General features: G+C 44.4%; 1 protein-coding gene across 9 annotated transcripts in view; it reads left to right on the top strand.

The window, feature by feature from the left end:
• RASAL2 (RAS protein activator like 2) overlaps positions 1-24,269 on the top strand; it is a 176,932-nt gene that overhangs the window by 30,424 nt on the left and 122,239 nt on the right. For 3 of the 9 annotated variants that reach the window (XM_021272308.4, XM_072041665.1, XM_021272307.4), the window contains exon 1: positions 22,739-23,533. The exons of 3 other annotated variants lie outside the window; for them this stretch is intronic. In XM_021272308.4, coding sequence (XP_021127983.1) covers positions 22,939-23,533 — 595 coding nt within the window. In that variant the 5' untranslated portion in view covers positions 22,739-22,938. Of the gene's footprint in view, positions 1-2,766; positions 3,006-22,738; positions 23,534-24,269 lie in introns of those variants that run through there. 3 more of the 9 variants (XM_072041664.1, XM_005019299.6, XM_021272309.4) reach the window with 2 other exon arrangements.

Genomic DNA, 24,269 nt, shown 5'->3' with positions numbered 1-24,269 from the left:
ACTCATGGCTTATATTTAGTATCATTACCTACTGCACTAGGTTCCTTTTTCTTCTGAGCATTAATGTTTCTGTTCAGGAAGGTTAACAGGGAAAACGCCCAGCAGAAGGCATTTGTGTGCTTATCAGAGGGCAAATGCATGGAAAACATCAGGTCAGTGTGCTGGATGTCAGCTTTTTTTTTGTGGTTTAAAGAGCATGTAGAAGGAGGAGTATTCGAGGGTGGGGAGAGGATGTCCTTCCTTTTTGGTGAAGCCTGTAAAATTGGAGGTGCTCATGGGTCTTCAGTTCAAACATGGCCTGCAGTCACAACCTTCTTTGTTTCTTGAATCAGAGCTGGGTATCATAAATACGGGATCCTGTGCTTAAAGTGTGTGCTGGGATCCCAGCCACGAAAGGGATAGTTCTGAGGTTTCAAGTGAACTTGTAATTGAAGCAAAAAATCTAAGTACTGTTTTCACATATAATGTTAAAAATATGATTGACCTTAAGGTTTTTCACAAAATCACAGCATGTTAGGGACTGGAAGGGACCTTGAAAGATCGTCTAGTCCAATCCCTCTGCCAGAGCAGGAACATCTCATGGTTTTTGTTCGGAGCAAGTTTTTACTACTTCTATCTGTAATTATTTTCAAGCAAGGGAGGCATGCCCAGATTCAAAGGGCTGCTTGTGGAGCTTCAGCCTGAAGCATTAAACTTTCAAAGATCTTTGGGCAGTCCTAGATGGCAAAAGAGCCCTAAACCCAGGCATGTTCGGGACAAGAAACTGTGGGACTCGTCCTGTTTCTGGGACGGGGCGAGGAGCTGTGATCAGCTCTCATCACCAAAGCATAAACCATACAAATAATTGTGATGTGTGTCAGGTGGAAGTCCCTAATACTGGGGAAGCAGGGTTGAAAATGGAAGTGAGTGGAAGAAGTGGAGCGCAGAGCTGAAGGCCGTGTGCTGCTCTTCGTTCTCGTTCCTGTCTCTGGACCTGATGGTGTTAGTTTACCCCGAACACCTCTTCAAGGGATCAACTGACCAGGCGGTTCTTCGTAGGTGACCTTAGATAAATGCCACATTCAAGACCGTGTTCCTTTTCCTTACAGTGTGTGAGAAGCAGCAGAGCAGCTATAGGACTTCTCCCTGTGTACAGACACGAAGGAATTTGATGTCTCAGAGTGCAGCTGCTGGAAGCAGCATTTTCTTTCCCTTGCTGCCAAGCTGTTTCATCCTGGGGCTTGTTAATTTTATTACCTGGGACACCCTTCACAACCCGGCTGAGGAGCCCCTGCTGCCTGGGCACCCCAAGTAATCGCTCTTTAGACCGACACAAATCTGAGGTGCTGTGCAGAGCCTTGTTCCTCCTGAGATTCCCCGTGAGAACAGCATCGTTCCGCCGAGGAATCCCTGGTAATATTCATGTGGTAATTGTTTCAGCACTTGGCAGGGATGAGGGTGTTAATTCGAAGCCTTCTTCGGCTGGCGCATGTTAAAGAAATGATTTGTGTTTTGTGCTGTAGCAGCGATTTCATTACATCTGAAGAATGAGGTTCTGGATGTCTCGGTGTGGATGCACACACACACTGGTATTCAGGCAGTTCGCTGACGTATTGGACTGCACAAACCTCGTGTTATCTTCTGTACGGATCAGTTTCCCAAACAGGACAGGCTGTTGCCTAAATTTCTTAATACCCAAGTGCTGCTTTGCTCGAATGATGTCAGTGCTGGACACCAGGTGAGCATCCCGACCCTCTCAAGGGCTCCCAGGAGATTGTGGATGGTCCCTGGAATGTGCACACCCACATGCACCTGTGTGACCACGTGCACAGCCCCAATGCATGGTAAATATTTCCATCTATGTGGCTAGGAGCCCCAAGTCCAAGTGGATGTGGACTTGGGGTATGTTGGAGATGACTGTTTCTGAGTCGTCCCAGTATAGGTGGGGGTTGGCCATGGGGCTCACTTAACTGGCTGACAGGGAACAGCCAACCTCTTTGGGCCCTGTCCCCTCAATCTCGCATTTCCACGCCTTCAGGGATAGCAGCAATTCAATTTTACTTTGCTCCTATGGCACGATTTGAGAATTTTGTTTGTCATGAGAAACAGGAGGGGAAGAGGTGGGCTGTGGGGCCTTCGGGTAGCCAGCTCTGCAGGGCGACAACAAGAAGGACTCTTGCTGAGTAGTCCCAGACCTTTCGGTGTTCCAGCTTGGAGGGAAGAAAGCTTTTTATTAGGGTGGTCTCTGATAGAAAAAACAAAACCAGCGTGTCTGAAAAGGTGGCAGCTTTTTCAGTAGGTGCCTCCTGTCATTCTGGAGCCATGCATTGCTGCCCTGCTTGCTGCAGCAGCCGGGGCTCCTGGTGCCTCTTTTTGGGCTCGCTGGGCTTCTGCCTCCCCCTCTTTGCCTTCCCTTCCCTCCCTGGAGGGACAGGAGCTCTCTGAAGTCTTCCGTACAGGCACTGCAAGACACTTGGTGCTGGAAATCCAGGAGGCTCTCCAGAGGAGGAAGCGGTGTCTCCTGTTTGTCCTGAGTTATTCTGTCACAACAATGGCTTCAGAATTGACCTAATGTAAGAGCTGGGTTTAATCTGATGGGAAGATGTTTGTGTATTTAAAATAGTTGTTCCTCGCCGGGGCCACTCCCTGCTTTTGTCCTTCTCTGCCGGACTTTTCAGCTTCGCTTAGCTAATGTGCGCTGCTTGTTTACAGCAGAGATACTGCAGCATGGAGAAGGAAGTCGCTACAGTTCGTACTGATTCAGTTCCAAGCTTCCTGTGCGTGTGCACACACGTGTGTGTGTGTGTGCAGGGAGCTTTCAGCCTCCTTCAGCCAGACCCTGTGCAGCCTCAGTAGGAAAAGCAGCGGGAGCGGCGCAGGCGGACGCAGACTAGATGCTGGCAGGTTTTTTTATTTTGAGCTCTTCCACCCAGTTTGGTTCGGAGCAGGTTTAGACAACACGGTTAAAAATTCCGGTATGGCAAGCCTGGTGAGGAAGATGCTAGTGCAGACAAAGCCGTGGAGCGGTGAGTAGGAAAAACATCTTGCCTGATGGAAAAGATAACCGGGCAGAAAGCATTGTGCTAGAAGAAAGTAGCGGGCAGAGAGCTTTGGGGCTTTGTTGTTGTTTTCATCTTCCATTTCCAGTGTGAGGAGGCTATATCAAGAACTTTATCAGTGGAGGATAAGGTTATCCAGAGGGATGCGCCAGTCGCTGGGCATTCACTTCTAAAGTCCCCTCCTCAGCCTGCCCCGGGATTTCTGCCTTCGCTTGGCGCAATGACAGCAGCTGCCCATGGACACGGGATGGCTTTTTGCTTGTTTGGGAGATGCTGGGGGGAGCGGGGAGCTTGCAAAAGACATCCACCTCGGGAGCACACGAACTGTTGTGGCGGTTTTGACAAATGGATGGGACTGAGAAGAAAGTGATGCTAATAAGCTGTAGGAGAAATAATTCCGCCGCTTTATTTTTATTCCTTTGATTTGGTGCTAACCGGGTTTCGGTACGGTTCTCTGCTGTTGCGTTGGTTACAGAGATCATCATTGGCAGTGTTGTGTATTTTGGATTTTAAAATATTCCAGTAGTAGCAGCAGCCTGTGCCTGGGGTTTTTCATTTAAATTTATGGTGTTTATTCAACTCTTAATTGCACAAATTAGAATAATTGTGGAGTGTGATTATATGTGGAGCTGGTGAATGTTTTTAAAAAGCTCTCAAATTTATTTTATTTATTCAGGAATTTATCGTTAGCTGTGTCTCTTGTCTGGTGTAGGTGTCCTTGCTTCATGCTGCTGCTCTGCAAAGCAAACATCAAACTGCCACAGCAGGGAACGATTTTTGCACCCTCATATCCGAGTGAATCAATCTTTAATAGGATGGAAATCTGTTCGGTATCTCAGGTGAATTAGGTCTGTTGGGGTGAGTTATCAGAGACTGGAAGAACCTTCCCCAGGCAGGAGACCCCTCTGCTGAGGACAGGAGGTCACGATCTGAGCGGATAGCCATAAGGTTTGCACGAGTGTCCATTTTCTCAATGTATGAGCCTCAACGAAAGGTTATTTCTGGGAAATAGGACTTTTTGTGAATTACTTGCTGCTGTTGTTCTCTCACAAAGCAGCAATTTGGTCTGTATTTGCAGAGGAGACAATTCAGACACAGGTGTAATTTCTTGCATACAAGTTATGGACTGGATGCTCAAAGCATTGCTTTGGCCTGTGCTAGCAAGAATGGCTTACTGGAAACTGGTATTCCCTTCTAGCCCAAATTTACTTGTCTCTCTTCATTTACTCAAGGCCTTTTAGAAACTATGAATTTTCTGCCTCTAGGAAAAGGAGAGACATCATTTGAAGTTGAATAATCTCCTTGATTGCATTGTGACAGACGTGGCATCACAAAGACGGAGAATTAAAGAGGGTAACTCTCTGATCTCACAGGGCCTAACCTGGGACTTGGAGTAAATTAACCAATCTTTGTGAAAGGAAGCAGAATGAAAATACATAAATACAGCTATATTTCCCCGTTTTAGGGATAAGGAGACTGGAATGATTGTAGTTGAAATTGCACTTGAAAAAAAGGCAGTCTGAGAACTAGAGGTTTGTTTTTTTGTTGTTGTTTTGTTTATTTTTTCTATACAAAAGTCTAGCAGGTATTAAATGACTAAAGCAAACATTGACCTTGCATAGATTTTTTCAGAGAAGTTTTAGCCCATCAATGCTTAAGAGAACAATTCTTTGATGAAAGAAACATAGCCAATAGGGAAACATGCAATAAACATCAGTGTGATAACTTTCTGCATAATTTTGGAATCCCTGGAGAGGCTCTTTGGGCTTATCGCACTATTTACGCTGTGGGGATGTGTGTTAAATGCATTTTTTTTTATTTTTATTTTTTAAGTACGTGCAGGACCTTAGGAATTTCAGAATGCTGGGAGAATTGACATGAAATACAGCTGTTTGGAGCACGATTCCAGAGGAGGCACACCTGATGAAAAAACCCTCGGGTAGGGCACACACCTCCAAGCACTCATCCTGCCCTGCACGACGGTGTGTGCCTGAAGCCACTTGGGTTTCTTTATTGGGGGGGGACTGTGGGTGCTCAGGACCTTGGGTCTGTAATCCCTGCCTCCTGTCTGAAGCTAGCGCCTGCGTGAAGGGATTGTTGCAATGGCTTCAGATGGAAAAAGGAGTGACACAGTAATGAGACATTATAGGGAAGCGTAAAGGACACTTCCAGTACTTACTTTCTTGTGTTTAAGATACGGGGAGCAGTAAGAACATTTATCTACTCCTTATGCTGTGTTACCATATGTAATTCTGGCTGAAGGAACATCTGCAGCAAGATTGGCTCATGAACACTTTGGTGTGCCTAAGTAGAGTCTGTTTCTCATTACCACTTGTCTTTATTTAACTCTTCTCATGCCATTAAAAAAATATCTCTTACTTAATTCTTAATTCCTAGTGATAGATTTACTTATACAGGGTATCTGGATGTTTTCCTGGGTTTCCGTGTTCCAAATTTATGCATGGTTTTAGCACTGACAACTGGCAGCAGCGCTCTTTCAGAGATTTCAGGATTAATGAACCAAATGAAGAGCATCAATCTTTAGGACGGACTTTTAAGTGGTGACTTCTTTATAAGAACACATGTTGGGCACAGGTTATTTCAGCTGCAGTTATCTTCTACTTACTTTGAGAGTTCTTTTTTAAATGACCCATCTGTATAAATATGTTCAGGGTTGGTTGTATAAGAGAACTCGTGAACATTTCACCAATGGTGCTGGAACTGAACATCTTAAGATTTAGATCTTTATTTAAAACAAAAAGGTTATAAAAAGTGACGGTCAAAGGAGACAAGTGGCATATTGCCAGCTTAGCAACTGCTATTGTGTTTCTCTCTCCTCTGGTGAGATCCCTGTTACTTTTAAAATGCTGTTTAATTTGGCTGACTGCTAGTCGTCTACAACTGTAGGAGAAAATGCAAATCATTTTTTGGGGATTTGAGGTAAACTGAGAAGAGCTTGAGCCATGCCTTAGCTGAAGAGGCATTTAAGTCAACTAAAATTGGCTCTTCCTTAGAGTCACTGTTTGCCCTGTGAAATAACAAAGATAAATGGTATGGAAAACCTAAAACATTTAAGAACAGCAAAATAACAAAGACTTATAGAGAAGCACTTAGCTAAGCAGTATCCTTTGTTTTCTAACTCCGTGCTGTATTTCCTTTAAGTTAATGTGTGAAATGACACCCATTATTTCAGCTGCATCACCACAAAAGATGCTGCCATATCATCTGAAGATTGTGCAAGATGATGTTGGGTGCAAGAGGCTGTTCAAGGAAAGCTGAGGTTGTCACATCAAAGCTCTCAAATAACAAAAAGCAATAGTCTTAATGGCTGCCCCATCTTAACGGTACTTTCTCTGGCAGGTGAATAATGAGAGTCTAACAGGAATCTCCAGTACCTCAGAGGGTTTCTAAGTCGTGAGGAATATCTTATATCTGAGAATGCCAAAGATAACACACTGGGGGCCTTTACAGTAACCCGCCATACATGACTAGTACAGCTTTTAAAGGTAATATGCACAAAGTTGTCATATCAGACCTCCATAACCAAGTGAAATTCGGCATTAATTTCATCACCTGCGTGCACTGACACTTACGCTCCCAGTTCAATTGAGTGTGCTTTAGAGCATATTTACCAACAAAAGCATCTTGTGGCATCAAAATCCTGCAATTCAGGTGTCAGAACTATTGCAAGTCTGGTTTAAATGTAGTAACGCTGTATTATTCCATCATGCAGCCTTCCAAAACCTAGCTTCAGCAACTCTTTTAATATTCTTTAAAAAAATAAGTAATAATAATAAGGCATTATGTTGCACATTCATTTTTCTTGCATGCCTTCTAGCTTAGCACAGAAATTTTCAGTATTATTTCCTCTGCAGACAGGTAATTGCAGGGAGAGGAAATGAAGCAGTGTTAAGTACAGAATCTTAAACCATGTGTATAAAATCATATTTATGTTTATTGGAAACAACAGAGTGTTTTAAATTGCTTGAAATACTGTTGTGGCTTTTTTTTAGGTTGTGAAAAGGAAAGTTGTCATTAGGAAATCTCCTTTTTAATTTTTAAGATCCTTTGTTTCTGAAGGTACCTTCTATTAAAAGTAAACCTCTTCTGTTCTTTGTATTTCCATATCTGCTCTTTACTAAAAAAAAAAAGGGGGGGGGGAGACAATACCAAGGTTACTTCTTTTGTTCCCTACTTGCTTTTCGTTGTGAAAGTAAACTGGCAGTTGTGTTCTGACATGACAAGATAGGTTTTTCTTTATTATTGGAGTGCAAGTAGTATTCTCTGACAGCTCCACAGACTGGACTTGCTTTTCTATCTCTGCAATAGGTTTGTGCTTAGATCCTCCATAAGCGAATAAAGAGTTCCATGTCATAGACTATCCTCAAAAACAGGACTAAAAATAATTCTTAGTATCCTTGCTGTGATACTGCTTGCGGAGTTCAATAGAGTGCTCTGAAGGGGCTCTCTCCAGTTCGGAGAACTGTTCATGCCCTTCCATCCCGTGCTGTGGATGCCCTGACTGTTTGAGGACAAGCTTTTTTTTGGTAATCAACACAATTTTTCCTGATTTAATTCCAAAGCGATTTAAGCTGTACCAGGGAAAAGCCACTTTAGTGGCTGCATTTCAGTAAGGTATCTTAAAAGTTTCTTTATCCATGTTAAATAACTGCTGAAGGTGCTGTTTTCCAAATATGCCATTGTTATCCACTGAAAGTTCAGAGGGTGTTTATCCCATCAATTGTCATGCAGTTGTTGTCCCTTCTAACCAGCTCCCCACTCCCACCACTGTGTAAATAAACACCACCTATTGCTGACGGTGTAAACACTTAAAGCATTCAGGTTCTGCCCTCAGTATTTTCAGCTATTATCGTGATTAAATTTGCAGTCCTGAGGGTTGTTATCTGATAACAGTAACAGAGGGAATTAGTTTTGAAGATGAGATTTCCAGTTTAGTAGGGCCTGAGAGGAGATAGCAAATGAGATGATAGTTGAGGTTGAGGGAAGAGGAAATCTAAACTGTGAGTTCAGTTAATACTGAAAGTTGCTTTGGGGCGGAAAGTTATAATTAGGCTAGTCAAAAAAGCACAAACATACGTAAGTGATTAATTTCCTGCTTGTGTCTCAAGTTTTTTAAAGCTTACAAGTGCTGCTATGAATCTTTGGATATTGCCAGTTACTTTCTGGGACAATCACAGGCAGTGGCTAGCTCTTCCCTGAGCTAAATTCGGCTTTTTCCTCAGTAAGGGCTCAAAAATAACTGCCCGTGCTAAATTATAGCTTTCTAGCTGTCAGATTTCAAGAGCTCTACAGAAATTGTCCAGTTCGCATGGCCAGGTAACGGTGGTGTTAGACATGTCTATGTCAGAAGAAGCTGCAGTTGAATTTCCTTGATGCTTTATTGCTCCTGGAATAGCTGCAATTAGGATTTGAAGACAATAAATACATGTGTGTCTTCCTTCTCTTCTCTGCTTTCTCGCTACTATGTGTCATGTTTCATGACTCTTAATTTCCGAGCATTAAATACAAGTTTATTCTTTCGTTTTCTTTTGTGAGAAATTGTGTTGTGTGCCACTAATCTCTTTTGTATTGCCTAATTGGTAGGCAATTCTGCTTAATTTTCTCAGTAGTATAGTTTGTGGCAATTGGCTTCAGTCATTTTAGTGGGAATCCTTTTGTGTTACCTTTAATAATAGAGAAAGGATGTAGAAAGGGGATTTTTTTTCCTTTCTGGAATTACGTGGAAGTTGCCACCTTTTGGTTCATTTAAAAATGCCCTTAACTATATAGTGCAAAAATTAGGGGCCTTAATGGTAAAGGAGCTGAAGCTCTCACTTTAATGGTACTTTCATTGCTCACTTTAGGAGGTGTTAAAAAGAGAAAATGTAAATTAGCATTAGACTAGATTCGTTGCATTTTTTGCTTTGTGGAAACTGTTGAATTGTAGTTCATTTTGTAGTCCACAGTTGTAATTTTAAAATGGACCTTAAATAATGGACTGAAATCAAAGATGCACAGGGGTGAACTCTCCTGTGAATTTCAGTGATATATGAGCTCTTAAATTCCCTGTGGATTGGAACGGAATAGATATGAGCTGTTCAGCTGTGAAAAACACAGTGAATACAACAGGAAAGGCTGTATGATTTAATCCATCTATTGATTGTGTTTGATGGCTGAGCAGAGGAGAGAAGGAACAGAAAAAGTAAAAGGAAAAAAATCAGTAGGTAGAGGAATGGAGAACAGACGTAAAACTAACTTTTTTCCAGTGAATGTGCTAATGAGATTCTGAATAAGGAATTGATGTGCAATCATCTCTGTATAAAACTTGTGCTATTTCTGGAAAGCCTTTTGTAGACTCGAAATTCCGCTGTAGACTGATTTCAGTAACAAAGTCAGTTTAAGACGTATTTGTCTTTGTTCTCCTGCCTTTGGTACAGGTTCTGCAGATGAGCCTTCATAAATGGTGGAGTTGTAAGCTCCCAGTCACTAAACTGAAAGGTTTAAAAAACTCAGAGCACCAAAATCCTCCCACCAGATCGCCTTACAACCAGAGCTTCTGCAGGGTACAACGGTCCGGTGTGAATAATGAATTCTGGGTTTGCTTGTGTTGCAAATCAGGATGCAAAAAAAAAATATGAAGCTGACTTTCCCTGGAGTGGGCAGCCTTAGTGATCCTTCTTCTGCCAAGCTGCCCGTTGCAGCTTTGCCAACGTGTACCTGAATTTCCACCCAAAGCACCAAGGCACACTAAATGGGATGTACATGATAAGATCCAAAAATGTCTTGGTAGTTTGGTAGGAAATGTGAATTTTTGTTCACTTGATAAAATCACAGTTCATTCAGGCATGCGGAAAGCTTGCAAAGTTGTTAGGATTTGGGGTGAAAGTGTGGGATATTTTGTGAGTACACAGGTATATGCCTTTGGGAACACTGCACTTCTTGTCTGGGTGGTGAACATCCTCCTGTGCATGGAACAAAGCAAACCAGAAAATACAGAAACAGAGCTCTGACCTTCTGTGTGTGGGAAATATTATGCCAGAATGGAAAGGTAAAGAAGCTCAAAAGAGACCTTTTAATGTAACCTCTTATATCTAAAGAGTGTGCAAAGGTTAATTCAAATTTCCAAAATAAATGTCTTAAACATAGAATTGATGGTGTATTTACTGCAGGACTGTGAATATCTATAGCACAATCAGCTATTTTCGGGCACTTTCGGTATCAAGAGTTTCTTGCTGCTTTGTGATAACGTCAGCTGCACCTTTGGGCTAGTGGGGTGAAGGAAGTCTGGTGGGGCCTGAGACCCAAAGTTGGATGGCGAGACCTTGGGCTTCACTTGGTGCTGTTGTTGTGTCTGCTAGGTGAATACATTGCTCTTTGCAGAAGTTCAGTGAAGGTATGAATGGAAGAAGCTGAGACCTGAGACTTCTTGCTAGTGAAACAAGTAAATGTGCTAAAGCTCTTTTTGGAAAAGCTATCTCGGTGGTGCTAGGAGCAAACCTGAACACTTCCTATTCCGGCTCCTGTGTGCGTCTGTTGTCAGGGAGAAGTTGAGAAGGAGGTGGGACAGGTCAGCTTCAAACACTAATACATACATTTAAAAACAAATAAAACAAACAAGCACAGAAACAAACCCTCAAGCCTTATTAAACTCTTAAGGTGATTTGTTAAGGATTATCTTGAGGATTGTCTTTTTATTTTTAATTGCAGGAAATTATGTTCCTTGAGGGGTTTATATTTTAAGAAGATAAGCTCTGATTTATCCCTGATCTTTTTTCCTCCTCTGTTCCACAGTTTACTCTAGAGAAATAATCATTTTTCTTCTGTCAGACTTCTTTGTTTTCTTTTTTTTTTAGACAGCCACTCTCCTCACTGCAGCCCCTGTCAAGGAGTTGCAGAGTGCAATGGGGTCTTCCGTCAGCCTCCCTTGCTAAGCAGCCCCAGTTCCCTCAGTCCTTCTAAAAACCCCTTGTTTTCTCATCCCTCCACCAGCTTTGTTTCTCTTCTACATATGCAGGAGCAGCTCCGTGTCCATCTGGTAGCAAGGGGCCCAAAATCGCACATGGCGCTCGAGGTGCCAGCTCACTGGCACTGAGCACAGAGGGGCAGTGGCTTCCCTGCCCTGCTAGCCACACTATTCCTGACACAGTCTGTGTTTGAGAGACAAGTGTACGCGATCTGGGGACGCTTTCCTTTGGTCTAGCTGGTGCTTGGATGGAGGTCTGCAGGAGATCAGCACTGCCCTGTGCTCCTGTGGTGAGATGAGGACGGTGGCATCAGGGCTGGCTGCACTTTCAGTGAGGTGAAGATTGCTCATTTACAGAGCAAAGATTAAGGTCTGTGTGTGTGTTCTTTCCTCCTCCTCTCTGTGTCCTCCACGAGTCACTTGTGACCTGCTAAGTTGCATTTTCTGAAGCTCCCAGAGCTGGGGCACCGCTCGCCTCAGGCCTGGGGACATGGCAGTAGGTGCAGGAGCCCTGTGAGGAGGCCCCTCACTGACCCTGAGGCCCGAGCTGGGATTTTTAAAGAACAAAAAAGGATGCATTAAACGGAGATAGGAAGTTGCATGCTATCCAGGCAGTACAACCAATCTCGTGCCGAGCTGACCCAGAGCTTTATCTCTATTTGTGGCATTCCTGTGAGATCTGATGTTGGCATTGTCCTGCTCCAGCCCCGCTCGCTGTGAAATGAGGAGGCGACAGGAAGCGAAGGCCTTGCATTTCATCTAACGTGGCGGTGGTGGGAATACCAAATTGGGAGGATTTCCTGGCCGTTCTTGTTTTTTTGGAAAGAAGAAAACAAAACCTGACAACAAAATACCTTTGTTCTCTTCGCCTTTTCCCTTGCTGCTCCTCACCATGTCTGCCGCGCGCATCGCCAGCCCAGGCGGGATGTTTCCAGGCTTCTTTTTGAAGATATTTTTAAATAAGTTGAGCTCCATATGCTTTTTGTGTTTTTGTTGTTGCTTCCCCAAATGACTTCTTTACTGTAAGTCATTGTAGTGCTGCATAATTGATCCACGCATGACGACTTGCATCCAGGGAGGGAAGTCGCAAATGGTTTTGGCCCGCACTGTGCAAGCGTAGAGAAAGGAAATGAAAGAATAGCTTGACAGTAACCCGAACAATGACAGCTGGGGAGAGAAACTTGTAAAAATAAATAAGTAAATAATAACTCAAATTAGCTTTAACTTGTTCAGAAACAATAATAATGTGCTACATAACTTTCACAAACTAAAATAGACTGGGGAACAGCGAGCAGATTTCTCTCCTTAAGCCTCATTCTGCCCTGCAAAATCGAGCTTTATTTTTATAAATGTCAATAGATCAAGCAGGGCAAAGGCACTTTAAGTCGTGAGTATTTTTAGTAAGGAAGAAAAGCACTTCAGTGGTGTTTCTTCCCATACATTATTGTTATAAACTGCATTGCATCAGTAAGCTTCAAAAAAATCAAGATTTCAGGTTCCATGCCTTCAGTTTGTAGATTTTCTTTCCCAGCATAAAAGAGGTCAGTTCTGCTTGTTTACACATGTCCCTTCCTGTGTGTTTGGGGAAGGAGGGTGAAAAAGGAATATATGGATGTGTGCTATGGCCAGGAATATCTGTGGCAGAAAAATATCTGCCACAGTGGGAATAGGGAGTGTGCTCCAGGCATGAGATTAGCTTTATGCTGCAGCATAGGCTTAAAAAAAATAAATTAGAAAAGATAATGCTGCATTAATTCATGCAGGCTTAATTTTTGTAGCACAATGACAAAGCAAAACTAGTAATATTCCAAAAATGTAACCGTGACTCAAAGAACTTTCTCTTTTTCTCCTCATTCTCCCTCTTCGCCTCATTTCCTGCTTGGACACCCAAAGTCTGAAACTCAGAAGGGTTTTTTGAATGGGATTTTTTTTTCCCATGCCTTGATTTAAAATAAATAAATAAATAAATAAAAACCCAACCCTGTTTCTGTAGATGTGACTCAGTCCTATGATGCCTATCTGCCTAGTGTCAGGACTCAAGCTGTCTGTGGGAAGCAGAATACACGCATACCCGAACCGTGATGCAAGTTTTGAAATTGCCCCAAGTGCACTCAGAGCATTGGACGCGCAGGATCGCGCCGTGCATCCGGCAGCAGTCAGAGCTTGTGGGGCCAAAGTGGTCATGCACCCTGCAGGGGGGAGAAAATCCAAGCTGCACATGCGTTCAGATAATTAGGTAAACAGTAAAGATGAGAGAGAAGTCTGTCTCATTCTAAAATGTCATTTTTTTGGTCTTCTAAAAGTCTCTATTTATAGATTTGGCAGCGAGATTTATCACAATAATCGGGGCATTGTTTAAACAAGGTCACTGGTGTGTGTGTATGTGTTTATCTCTGTTTAACTGGATTGCTTATTTGAAATAGAAATACCTCCAAAAACATTATGCAGAGCTATTGGAAACTTGGGCGCTCGACTCCTGCAGCACATGGTCTTTATTAGAAAATAGATGCAATTATTCAATTTTGCAGATTAAAGTCCTGAGGGATTTGTACATAAAAACAGTAGAGATTTGATTACGTCCTGATTTTATGTCTGACTGCTATAAGAGTGTTTCGTATGTGTAAAATCTTTTTTTAAAGTATGGATTACAATATGTTGCTTAGTGGAGCTGTACAAATGCCGTCCAGTCTCTGTGAATTGGGATACACGTGTTCTTTAACTTGGTCTAGCTTCAGTGGTTACTTACGTATTTATAAAAATCAGCGGAGCTTTGTGTTTTGTATTTACAGCAAATACTTCCGGCCTGTTGGCAGGTTGGTTTGTGCAACGAATGTTTGAAACTTCGGGATACGATTTCAGCATTGGACTTTGTTGTTGGCAGAGGTTCTGAACCACTTGGTAAGGATGGAGCATAGTTTACTAATAGTACTTGTGTGGTCGCAGTAAACATAGTAAATAATAGCTCATTGTTCTTTTCTACTGATGAAGTGAGTAAATACAAGACTCTGAAATATGGTCACGGGGTAGTTTGTGCAGAGATGTTTTAATCAACTTTTTTTTTTTTTTTGGACATCAGGAATGGGTGGGACAAAAGTATATTTATTAAAACTTCTCTCATATGAACTTGGTCACCACTGGGTAATGGCAGGTAATTTTACTGGCCTGGCAGTAATTTGCTTTGTGGACAATTAGTGGCTTCATTCTGAAAGCTGGTTTCTTTGTTGGTACGATGGCTGTGAGAGTAGCACCCCAAAGAGCCCAGTACAGAACTATTTGAGGGTTTAAATAAAAAGCATTTAAGAAATAGCTGGAGTGGATTTTATTCTGAGCAAGAGCATGAGGTACAGCTTTTCCTTTTCTTGTTAGAGCTTTTGGTTAAAATCTCCTTTTTTGCCATAGAAATAATTGAGAATATTTCTAGAGATTGCTGAGCTCTGTCTGCCCCCTCCACACTGGGCTCAGTCTGGAAAGGACTGGCCGCAGAAATGGGCAGTTTTGTCGTCCAGTAACTCAACGTTTGCACCTGGTGAAACCAAGTCAAAGTCATTTTGGAACCTGGAGGAGCAGTAGCCTGTGGTACAGTAATAACGGGTGAGGACACATGCAGGAGAGGGAGCGTTTGTGTCCTGCACAGCATGAGGGCCGAGCTGAGGGCCCTGCCCAGCAGGCACGTCGAAAACCACCTCAAAAAGTGGTTTGAATGCTTGGAGACTTTGCTTGGGATGTGATGACACGTGCCTTGTGCAGCTCCATTCTCACAACATCCAGTTCTTTGCTTTTGTCCTTCAGCAAGAAGGCGTGTGCATCTGTTGCAAATCTGCTCCATAAATAGGCTGAGCGAGAAATTCCCTTCCTTCCTTCCTTCCTTCCTCTCTCCTCACAGCTTGATGTTATTCTGTGTCTTTCTCTTTTTGGGGGATAGCCTCTTTTGCATGTGCTGCCATAAAATACGTTTTTCATCATGTGTGCTCCTTTCTTTCCCCCCGGCTCGTGCAGGTCCATGTCTGCAGATCATCTTTCTCCACGTGTTGGCTCAGTGCACTGCTGCCGGTCGCGAGATCCCCAGCACTGGCACTGGGCACATCCTCGTGTCGGCGCTTTATTGCTACCCAGCCTCTGGCTTTTGTACCGATTCACCTCTGCTCCCTACAGACACCCTATGTAGAAAGGGCTCTTCTGGTTAGAAGGTCACTTGCATTTCATAACTGCTCTTTTTTATCTTTTTTTTCCTCCTTTCTCTTCCTGATTTACTGTCAGTTGTCACACGCAATTCACTAATGTTCATACATCATTCTGCAGGGGTCATGAGGTAGGTGTTAGGCTAATTCTCCTACAGCTCAAGGAATTTCACTGTCTAAATTTGGAACCTGAAGCAATTTGTGCATTCCTCTTGCTGCTGGTTGGTTGTACTCCCGGCTCCCACCGCCTTGTCTCGGCAAACACTTCAGAGCTCTCATCCGTGGCAGTCTGCTCTAACAGATAGAAACACCACTGAATACAAAGGCTGTCCTGAACCCCCGAGAAAACAGGATACAAAGCTGACCAGCAACTCACGTGTGTTTTTGTTGATTTCAAGAATTAGGCTTGTGTGGTTGTTTCTTCATGCACAGATTCTATAAATGTCAAGCGTCTTGGGTGTTAAATACTGCAGAAGCATGTTTTAGGCTGTGTGAGCTAATTGTTTGTTTGCTTTCTTGTTACTAACGGGGCTTTTAAAAAGTCTTGCTAGTTTGGCTGTGGAAACCCCCAAGCCTGTTGGCTTTTTCCAGCAGCAAACCAGACTTCAGCACATGTAAGTGCTTGGCACAGGGCATTGGAAAAACCTCTCCGCAGATGAGCTGACGTCCTGCTGCTGCCCTTCTGCCCACCTGAACTGCCAGTCGTGCTGCTTAGCTCCAGTGAGGGCAGCAGTCATGAAAGGGGACAGCGTTTGTATTAAAAACTTGGGGCATTGATATGGTGAATGCTAACATTGTGATTGTGGATGTTGCTCCAGTTTGTTCCTTACTTGTACCATAACAGTGCACCGATATGCAGTGGTAATGATGCTGGGGAGTGTTGTGGATTAGTTGGTGGCTATCTTTGTTTACAAAGCTAGCATTGCATGAAGGAGCTGGTGAAATAGAGGTGGTTTATTTGCTCTGAGGTTGTCTGTTGTGGAGAAGAGGACAAAACAAAGCCAACAGAGTTAGGGCAATTAAGGAAAAAATATATAGAATGAAATCCTGCACCAAATTCCTTATTAATCATCATAAAAAAAAAAAAAAAAAAAAAAAAAAAAAAAACATTTTGAATCATCTCTAAGTGTAATTGCAGATCTGTATGAAAATTTACGTGCAGTCTCCCCTTCCTGGGCACCCAGTTGAAGCGGATTGCATAGATGCTTGGGTGGCTGGTGCTGCAGGCAACAGGCTGGGCTCTCTCACATCTGAGAAGTGATACTCTCACCAGCTTTTCTACATCTCTTTTCCTCTTCTGGTCCCCAGCCAGCTTGCATTTAATGTGGTGGATGCTAGAGTTAATGTAGGTTGTAGAGTTAATAGGTCGTATTTTTGCAACAGCCTGCACTGAGGATGTGGTCCTTGACAGCTACATAAAAATAAAGGGTGGAAAGTTTGAATATATACACCTGCTATTTGAGTGCTGTTACCAAGACTGTTCTTGAGATGTTTATCCACTAGCATGCCTAAATGTTACGACTGTTTTTCTCTTAGCAATGTTAAGGCTGCCTTTGGTTTGATGCAAGCTGTGACGGCCTCGAGCAGCACTGTGTTCTGCTGGTAAAACCCTGATTTAAAGGTTGCAGGAATACAGTGATACAGTGTGTTGGTTTTTTTGTTTTTTTTTTCTTTCCACAAAAATCCCAAACTCTTAAGTCTGAAAAGGAGTGGGGAGATGGGAAGGTAATTTTGCCTGCTGGAAAGCACTATCACTAAAAGGTGAACCAGTAAGCTGCTTGTGATATTGAAGGTGATACCAAGCCCCACCTGTAGGCATGAAGGAGCAGATGTCAGAGTGGGGATAGGAACTGTTTGTATGGTTTGGGAGATGGTTGGAACGGGTTGGAGTTGGATAATCTTTGAGGTCCGTTCCAATCCAAGCCATTCTATGGTTCTGTGGTGTTACAGAAATTGTCAGTAAAGTAGGTTAATGCCCCTGTCTCCCTTTAGGGGCTAAAATTTGTGATCTGCAGCTCTGAAGGATTTCCTCTCCGCTTTCATCCCCTTTCTGCATCGGTGGCTTCACAGTACAGCGCATGGGTGAGCCTGCAGAGGAGGCAGCGTTGCAGGAGCAGCTGTGTCACCACCCGGCAGGGCTGCGGGCTTCTCCACCTTGCAGAAACCTGTACCTGCAGCTCTGCAAGTTCGAGGCAAGTGCTGCCAGTCAGTAGGAATGGGTCTTTTTGCTGTTCTGACTCTCTGTGCTGCAGAGCAGTTGCCAGAGTGTTTACCTTCAGGTTATAGGTTTGTTTATTTGCACCAGCGCATGTTTCCAAAATATTTGGCTGGCTTGGGCTGATGTTGCTCACAGCTGTGTGTGGGCTCGCTTAGCCGCTGTGCGCGCTTGGCTGGCTTCTAGATGTACGTTTTTATGGCCCTTGAAACTTGGCATGAGTTGTGTTTTGTCAACAACAACAACAAAGAAAATTGCTGGTGAAATTAAAATCTGGCATTGCCGTTCCTACAGGTTTGCTCTTGGTGTATTGAAATGGGATTTTCTTGCAAACTTTTCTTGGCATTGATCCAGAACGCAGCATCTCATAAATCTGTATTATCACTCCGCTCAGTTGTCAGGGCTGCAGCATCTTCTCATGTAGACCATGGGAACAGCATGAAAAACTGAAGCTAGGAAACTTTTTCAAATGAGTAGTTTGTATCAGCAGAGCCATGGCAGAAGAAATTTGCCGTGGAATTAGGGGGCAGAAATCTTCAAGAGGTTTTCACTGCCTTCCTTCAGAAACCAGACATCCCAAAACTGGAGGGTAAGGGACGTGGAAATTCAGCACAACGCTCCAGCAGCTGCAGTGTGCCTTGTCACGGAAATGGTAGGTCATGAAAACTGGGTGCTCTTGGGCGTGTGGGTATGGCGGTGTCACTGTTCAGTTTATTCATAGATGCCCTCTGTTCTCAGCATAGCGATGGTGAGGACAGCCTGCCTTTTTTATTTACCTGGCACAGGTGAGCTTGCTGTGTAGTCCCTGCTAGGTATTTCCAACTCGAAGCTCTGCTCCCAGGGACTCCACTTTGGGCTCAGTAAATTATCTGTGTTCCAACCATGCGGATTCCGATCTCCAGCAAGCCTTGCTCTTCGAGTCACTGTAATCCCAAATGCAACGATTTTTAAGGTACTGTTTGGTTTGTCCTCTGCATAACTTGGTGCACTGAACATGAGGCAGTCAGGTGCACGGCTGCGTGCTGCTCCAAGAAGTGATGTTCACCTGCAGGAAGTGTTGCGGGGGAAACAGATGCATCTCGGCGATAGGGGATGGGAAGGGGATGTTAGGTCATTAATTACTTAGCCTTGCATAAACAAAACTTAATAGTTTGAAAAGTCAGTAATTTAAAGGGGAGGAAAAATCTTTCATCTTCGGCTGTGCTATTTAGCTAAATGTCAAGCTGGGTCAATTGGAAGAGTTTTGTGATGATTTCTGCTTTATATATTGATTACTTTTTCTTGAACAGTGCCAGCGCAGGGAGCGTTGGACAAGTTTTGAAGGCGGAAAGGAGGGATCTGGTCTGCAAAGTCAGGGATCCCTGCCCGGATGAATCAATTCTGGTTTATCCAGGGATGGTGCTGGGTGCGATTGGATTCACTTTTCTGCCTTGGAGAGAACTCACTTCGTGGCTGGTAGCTGGGGACTTAGCCTGGTGTCTTCTCAGAAATGTTGCTTTCTGAACCTGCTGTGTTTATTATCATTTTGAGGAGAGAACATAGCTGAAGGCCCACGTGTGGTGATAAAGCTGCAGGGCTGGCTGGGGGCTCCGGTGCCCTCTCTCCTTTGGTTACTGCCCTCCTCTGCCCCCCTCACCCCATCCCCGCCTTGGAAAATCTTCTGTGCTTGGTCCAAAACTAATTTAAAATGGAGTGGATTGGTCATGGGAGGTTTCAATTCACGTTTTTCTCAGTATGAACTGTAATAAAGATGAATTTAAGTGTTATAGTTTGCATGTGCCTTTACTGGAGCACAAGACGAGAGTGGGACAGCATTAAAAATTATTTTTTATCGTCAGAGACACGTTCTCCCTCCAGCTGCTTGGCAGTGCTGCTTTTGTTTTTCACATTGTTATTGTTATTTTTGTAATTGGCTGGTGGTGTTTAGTAAACAACTGATATTGCGAGGAATTTCTGCAGCTTCTTGCAGCAGAGCTGGGTAGGTTTTTTGGAAGGCTGAATGGTGGAGGGAGGACTTCCCACGCAGGAGGCCGCTGCCAAAGACTTGTCTTCATATGCTCGGTGAAAATGTAATGCTGCTCGTGTAAATTTTCTGTGAAATGTTGATACACATTTAAGAAAGATTGTTTTCCCAATATAATGCTAAAGCTGGAGTACAGTTATATTTCAGGGTAGCAAATCTGCATTTTTTGCATAAATTACTTAAATATTTAGGAGCAGTGAGATATATGCTGTTAAACATGTCAAATCAGATGATTAAATGACTGGATTGTTAGGAAGAAAATAGTAATTTTCTGAAAAAGCTTAATGAATGATCTGGCACAATGAACTACAAACACACCAGAAAAAAAAAAAACACCCTTCTGAGAAAATTTGCCAGCCGAGGATCACGTCTTTATGCAGCAGGTAATAAAGACGGGAGGCATGAGTGAAAATATTCCTGACTTTCTCAAGTGAATTGACAAGCTCCTTTCTTCCACTGTAATTATTTTACCTGCTGACAGCTGAGTGGGTGGCTCTCCGTGGTTAGGGATTTAGCAACGTGCTGGCAGTCACTGTTCAAGTTGATTTCTTTGTGATAGTCAGCCGTGCAAGCGCTTCCCAAGAAAAGCTGCTGCTCTGAAACGACTTCAGCTTCCACGTGTGGCCTGCGGATCAAGGAGAGCGTTCAGCGACGTGAATCGCCGCCTTGCATCTCACGCAAGAAATGCTGAAGCCGACTGTAACTGGGTGGCGTTGGATGAGAACAGATTTGTTTGGGCATCGCCTTCGCTATGGATGATGTGGAGGAGGGAAGGGTCCGGTTTGACTCGAAGCCCAGGCTAACATTTTTGAGTGAGCAGCTTAAAAGAGTTGTCTTCTTTGTAGACTAAGCAAACTTGTGCATCAGTGGTTTTATGTCAATAAACATGTGAGCCTTGCGTGCCCTTTTTAGAATCACTTTGAGAAAAGACCATGTTACCCTGTGAGTATGCAGTGAAATCCCCACTGAGTTCGGCAGCTGGGTGACTGCTGTCTTGGAGCAAGACTCACATTCGTCTGAGCGGTGGCAACAAGAAAGCAAAAGGGAAATCAAAAGTGAAGACCCTTCTGACATTACTTGAACTTAAACTGTGCCTAAACCCATGTGCCAGAGTAACGTTGCCACAGCTGGTGGCAATTTATCTGAGTTGAGCCGCTCCTGTTGGTCCCACCGAGTCCCCTGGTGCAGCACCTAGGTGCTTCCGAACCCTGTTGCCAAAAAGGCGCCTTGTATCAGCTTTCCGCTTGGTAGCTGTGTTTCAGCAGCAGCTAGAAAGCACGCTGAGAATCTCCAGCAAGCAAATCCCGGGAGGAGTTGAGCTACTGCAGTGCCTGTCTCTGTTTTCTGTCCTCCCCTGCCCTTCGGCGCTCCCAGCAGTCCATATAGATGTGCTAGTGGAAACTCACACAAGCGAGGCTTGCGGAGCTGACCAAAAACCTACCTCACGTTCTCAGTTTTCTCGGCTTATTATGGCCTGTGCCACGAGAGCAAACCACACTGTCGTCTGCCGGCTTTATTTGTACTTATTTCTGAAGTTCCATGGGGCCGGTTTTACCAGACTGACTAATTCAAAGCATTTGTTCAAGGCGCTGCTGCCTCTTGAGGGGTCAAAGGCTCACCAAGGAAAAGCAGGAGCTGTTGCTGGAAGGGGTGGGTGACCAAGTACTGGTGGCTATGGTTGAGGTCAAGCTCAGTGCCATGCTTGCCTCAGAGGCACGGCCCCACAGGCCTCTGTGCTCGGTGAAGGGGATCGAGGAGGAGAAACACTGCTGGCTGTGGGTGAGCGTCACGTCGGGAATTATTTACAAGACCTCAAGCCATACAAGTCCGTGGGACCAGGTGGGCTGCCTCAAGGGGGGATCAGCAGCCCCTGGGATTGAGAAACAGAGAAGTGTTTCCTGGTCTGCCTGGAGAAGAGCCAGCTCGCTTCTTCCCCGGTGAATTCTCCACCAGCGTTTTGCTCGGGTACGTTTTGCCACCGAGGACACGTGCGCTGAGCAGCACGACTTCCTACAGAGCAGGAGAGGCAGCTTGGGTGCTTTTGATGCGGAGTTGGTATCGCAGTGTCCAAGCTGTTCGAGTGTCTGAGGTGGGTGAAACTTCTTGAACCAGGCAACTTTACTCAGCCACTTCTCTTGCTTCAAAGTGAGAACGCAGCTTGCTGCTGAATAGAGAACGGATTTCTCCACGTGGTGCAGGTCTTGGGTAACTGCGTCCTTGTTTCGGGGAGCAGTGACACCCTTCTCCCTGTGCTTGCAGAAGTGAGGAAGTTTTGCATCTGCAGCTGTCAGGAATGTGCTTTGGCTGATGAATGCCGTCGAAGCTTAAAGGCGAGATCCCATAGCGGGCCGGTTAAGCTTTATTGGTCTGCCAGACCAGATTATCATTTTATTTAACCAGAGAAGTAGTTTTCATTGTCACTTGATTGCCAAGGGTCTGTCAGCATTTCCATTATAAACCCCCTATTTTCAGGGATTTGAGTAGACTTGAGATTTAAGTGTTCTGCTCTGAAACTTGGCAAGCATGGTCTGAGTTCACCAGCAGATATTTTCTTTATGAGATTTTAAAATAGTCAGCTGTTTCTTAAATTGTAGAGAAGGCAAGGGTGTTTTTTTTTTTTTCCTCTTGGTTAAACAGATAGGATTATTTTTTCCACCCTGCTTATTCCAACGAGATTTATCAAAACAAAACCCTATTCTCTTGTTTAAAGAAAGAAAGAAAAGAAGAAGACAAATATGCCCACTGTCAGGTTCTGTTTGCCAGCAGATCATGCCTCAAAGCTTTCCCAATCTCTGCTTCGGTGTGTGGTTGATGAAGTCCCACCCACCCTCTCTGCCCTTTTTCTCCTCCCCTTCACTTCTCTCCCTTTGGTGTATTTACACTCTCACTATATTAAGTTGCAGCATTTCTTCTCCCCCCTTTGCCTTGCTCCGGGAAGCTTCCAGCACCCGGTTCTGAGCAAGCTGGGTGTTTCACTTCTCTCTAAAAGGAAACTCTGGGGCCTTCCTAAGTGATCCAACGTACCCGTGGTAAATATCAGCTCCAGGAATTGTCTTTCTGTTGTGTGTTGCTCTGTTTGGTGTATTTACTACTTCACTGAAGGACGTGTGCATTGCTCTCAGTGTGACTATTGCAATTTCACCACTTTTCTGAGACTTTGGTGCGACTTAGAGTGAAGGACTTTCACAGTTGTCTTTTTTTTTTTCTTTTTTAACCAAATCTTTGATGTCGACTGAAGAAAAGTGAAGTGTGATTGGTGCAGAACCCCACTGTGGCTTTTCATGGCTGGGCTCTTTTAGTCATTTCCTGAGAGCTTGGTGCAGAAGGGCGACAATGCAGGAAGCGGCAGCAGGCTCGGCGAGGCTGCGCGTGCTGCTGGACGTGAGGGCTTGTCCCTGCTGCTGAGATGTAGAAGTACCTGGCGCTGGGGTTGATGCTCCTTGGGGAGAGCCTCCGCTGTCCTTCACAGCGGTGAAGAGCATGATTTAGGGCACCAAAAGCTGAAATTCAAGAGCAGGAAAATGAGTGCTTTTAAAAAGTACTATAGTCTCTCTCCCAGGACCTTTAGAAGATCCTTGTCGGAACAAGATGCTGGCACGGCTACCCTGAAGGAGTATCACTGGTACCACCAAATGAAAAGCAAGAAGATGAATAAACAAACGGCTTCGGACCCCGAGAAGGCGCTCGGAGCGTACAGGTGGCAGACACATCCGCGGCTGCCCTGGAAGATAAGCAAAAGAGCGCGCTCCTGCAGCCTCAGAGGGGAAGGCAACGACCCGAGCCTTGTCAAAAGTTCTGCAAGCGTGGATGCTGCCAGCACTGAGGATCTCCACAAAGAGCCAGCGGAGATGCTTTTCCAGGCGAGGACCAGGTCGCTGCGGGTTCCCTTCAACCGCTCTCTGTCCGAACCCGTGCCGCACTCTGCGGCCAGGAGCACAAAGCCCTTCCTGCAAGCCGTGCGCTCGGTGGACTGCGAGCAGCAGGGCTACTTCGTCCGTGGCATCTTCTCCACTCTCTCAAGTGGCTTTTCAAGGATAATAAATCGAAGAGGGGAGCCTGTCAGTGGGTCACTGGGCGAGTGGAAGGCAGATGATAATCAAATCGATCCGGTCACAGGTAATGGGCTCTGTTTTGTTTTGTTCTCCTCGTGTTACAGGTGTCTATAGTTATTCTTTGGGATATGCCATCGTTGTTGAAACTGGTTTTGAACGTGGTGTTTATTAACATGAGATTTGCAACTTTCTGCTGTTCTACCTTAATTTAAAAAAAATGACTAGGGAAAAAAAAAAAGGCCTTTCCTGATTAGGGAAGTGGTGTGATGTTTTGGCATGTGCTTAAAAACCTGCAGGTCCCTTTAAAACAGATGTCTTGGAGGAAGCAGAAGCATTGCTCTCCAAAATGAACTGCGTGTGTGGTGTGCGCAGTCCTGCGAGTGCAGCAGCCTCGGAGGAGCTGTCGTGCACTGATGGATATATCAAGCCTGCTACTGTAAATGGAGTACTAGGGGGAGAGCGAAAGAGAAATAAAGCTGTCTTTTAACCAGTGCTCAAGGCAGTGGAACGGATCTACTTCCTCATACCAGATTCAGAGTTTTGTAATCAATCAGCTAAATTGATGTCTGCTCTGTGTTAGATGCCAGGGACGGCAGTGCTGGGAAGGTTTAGCCAGCCGGGATTGAGGTCAGCAGGATGCCAGGCCGAGATTCCCTTTCAATCTGCCCTGCTGCTAACAATGCTCATCAAGTGTGTGTGTGGGGGGGGAATGGGAAGAAGGAATTTGACTTCTGTTTTCTCAGGTCTTTTGTGCAACTTTTTCATGGGCTCCCCAGTCTGAACTGAGCAACTGCAGATGC

This window comes from Anas platyrhynchos, chromosome 8, assembly GCF_047663525.1.
Source record: "Anas platyrhynchos isolate ZD024472 breed Pekin duck chromosome 8, IASCAAS_PekinDuck_T2T, whole genome shotgun sequence".
NCBI lineage: Eukaryota > Metazoa > Chordata > Aves > Anseriformes > Anatidae > Anas > Anas platyrhynchos.
This window is presented reverse-complemented; position numbering and strand designations above follow the sequence as displayed.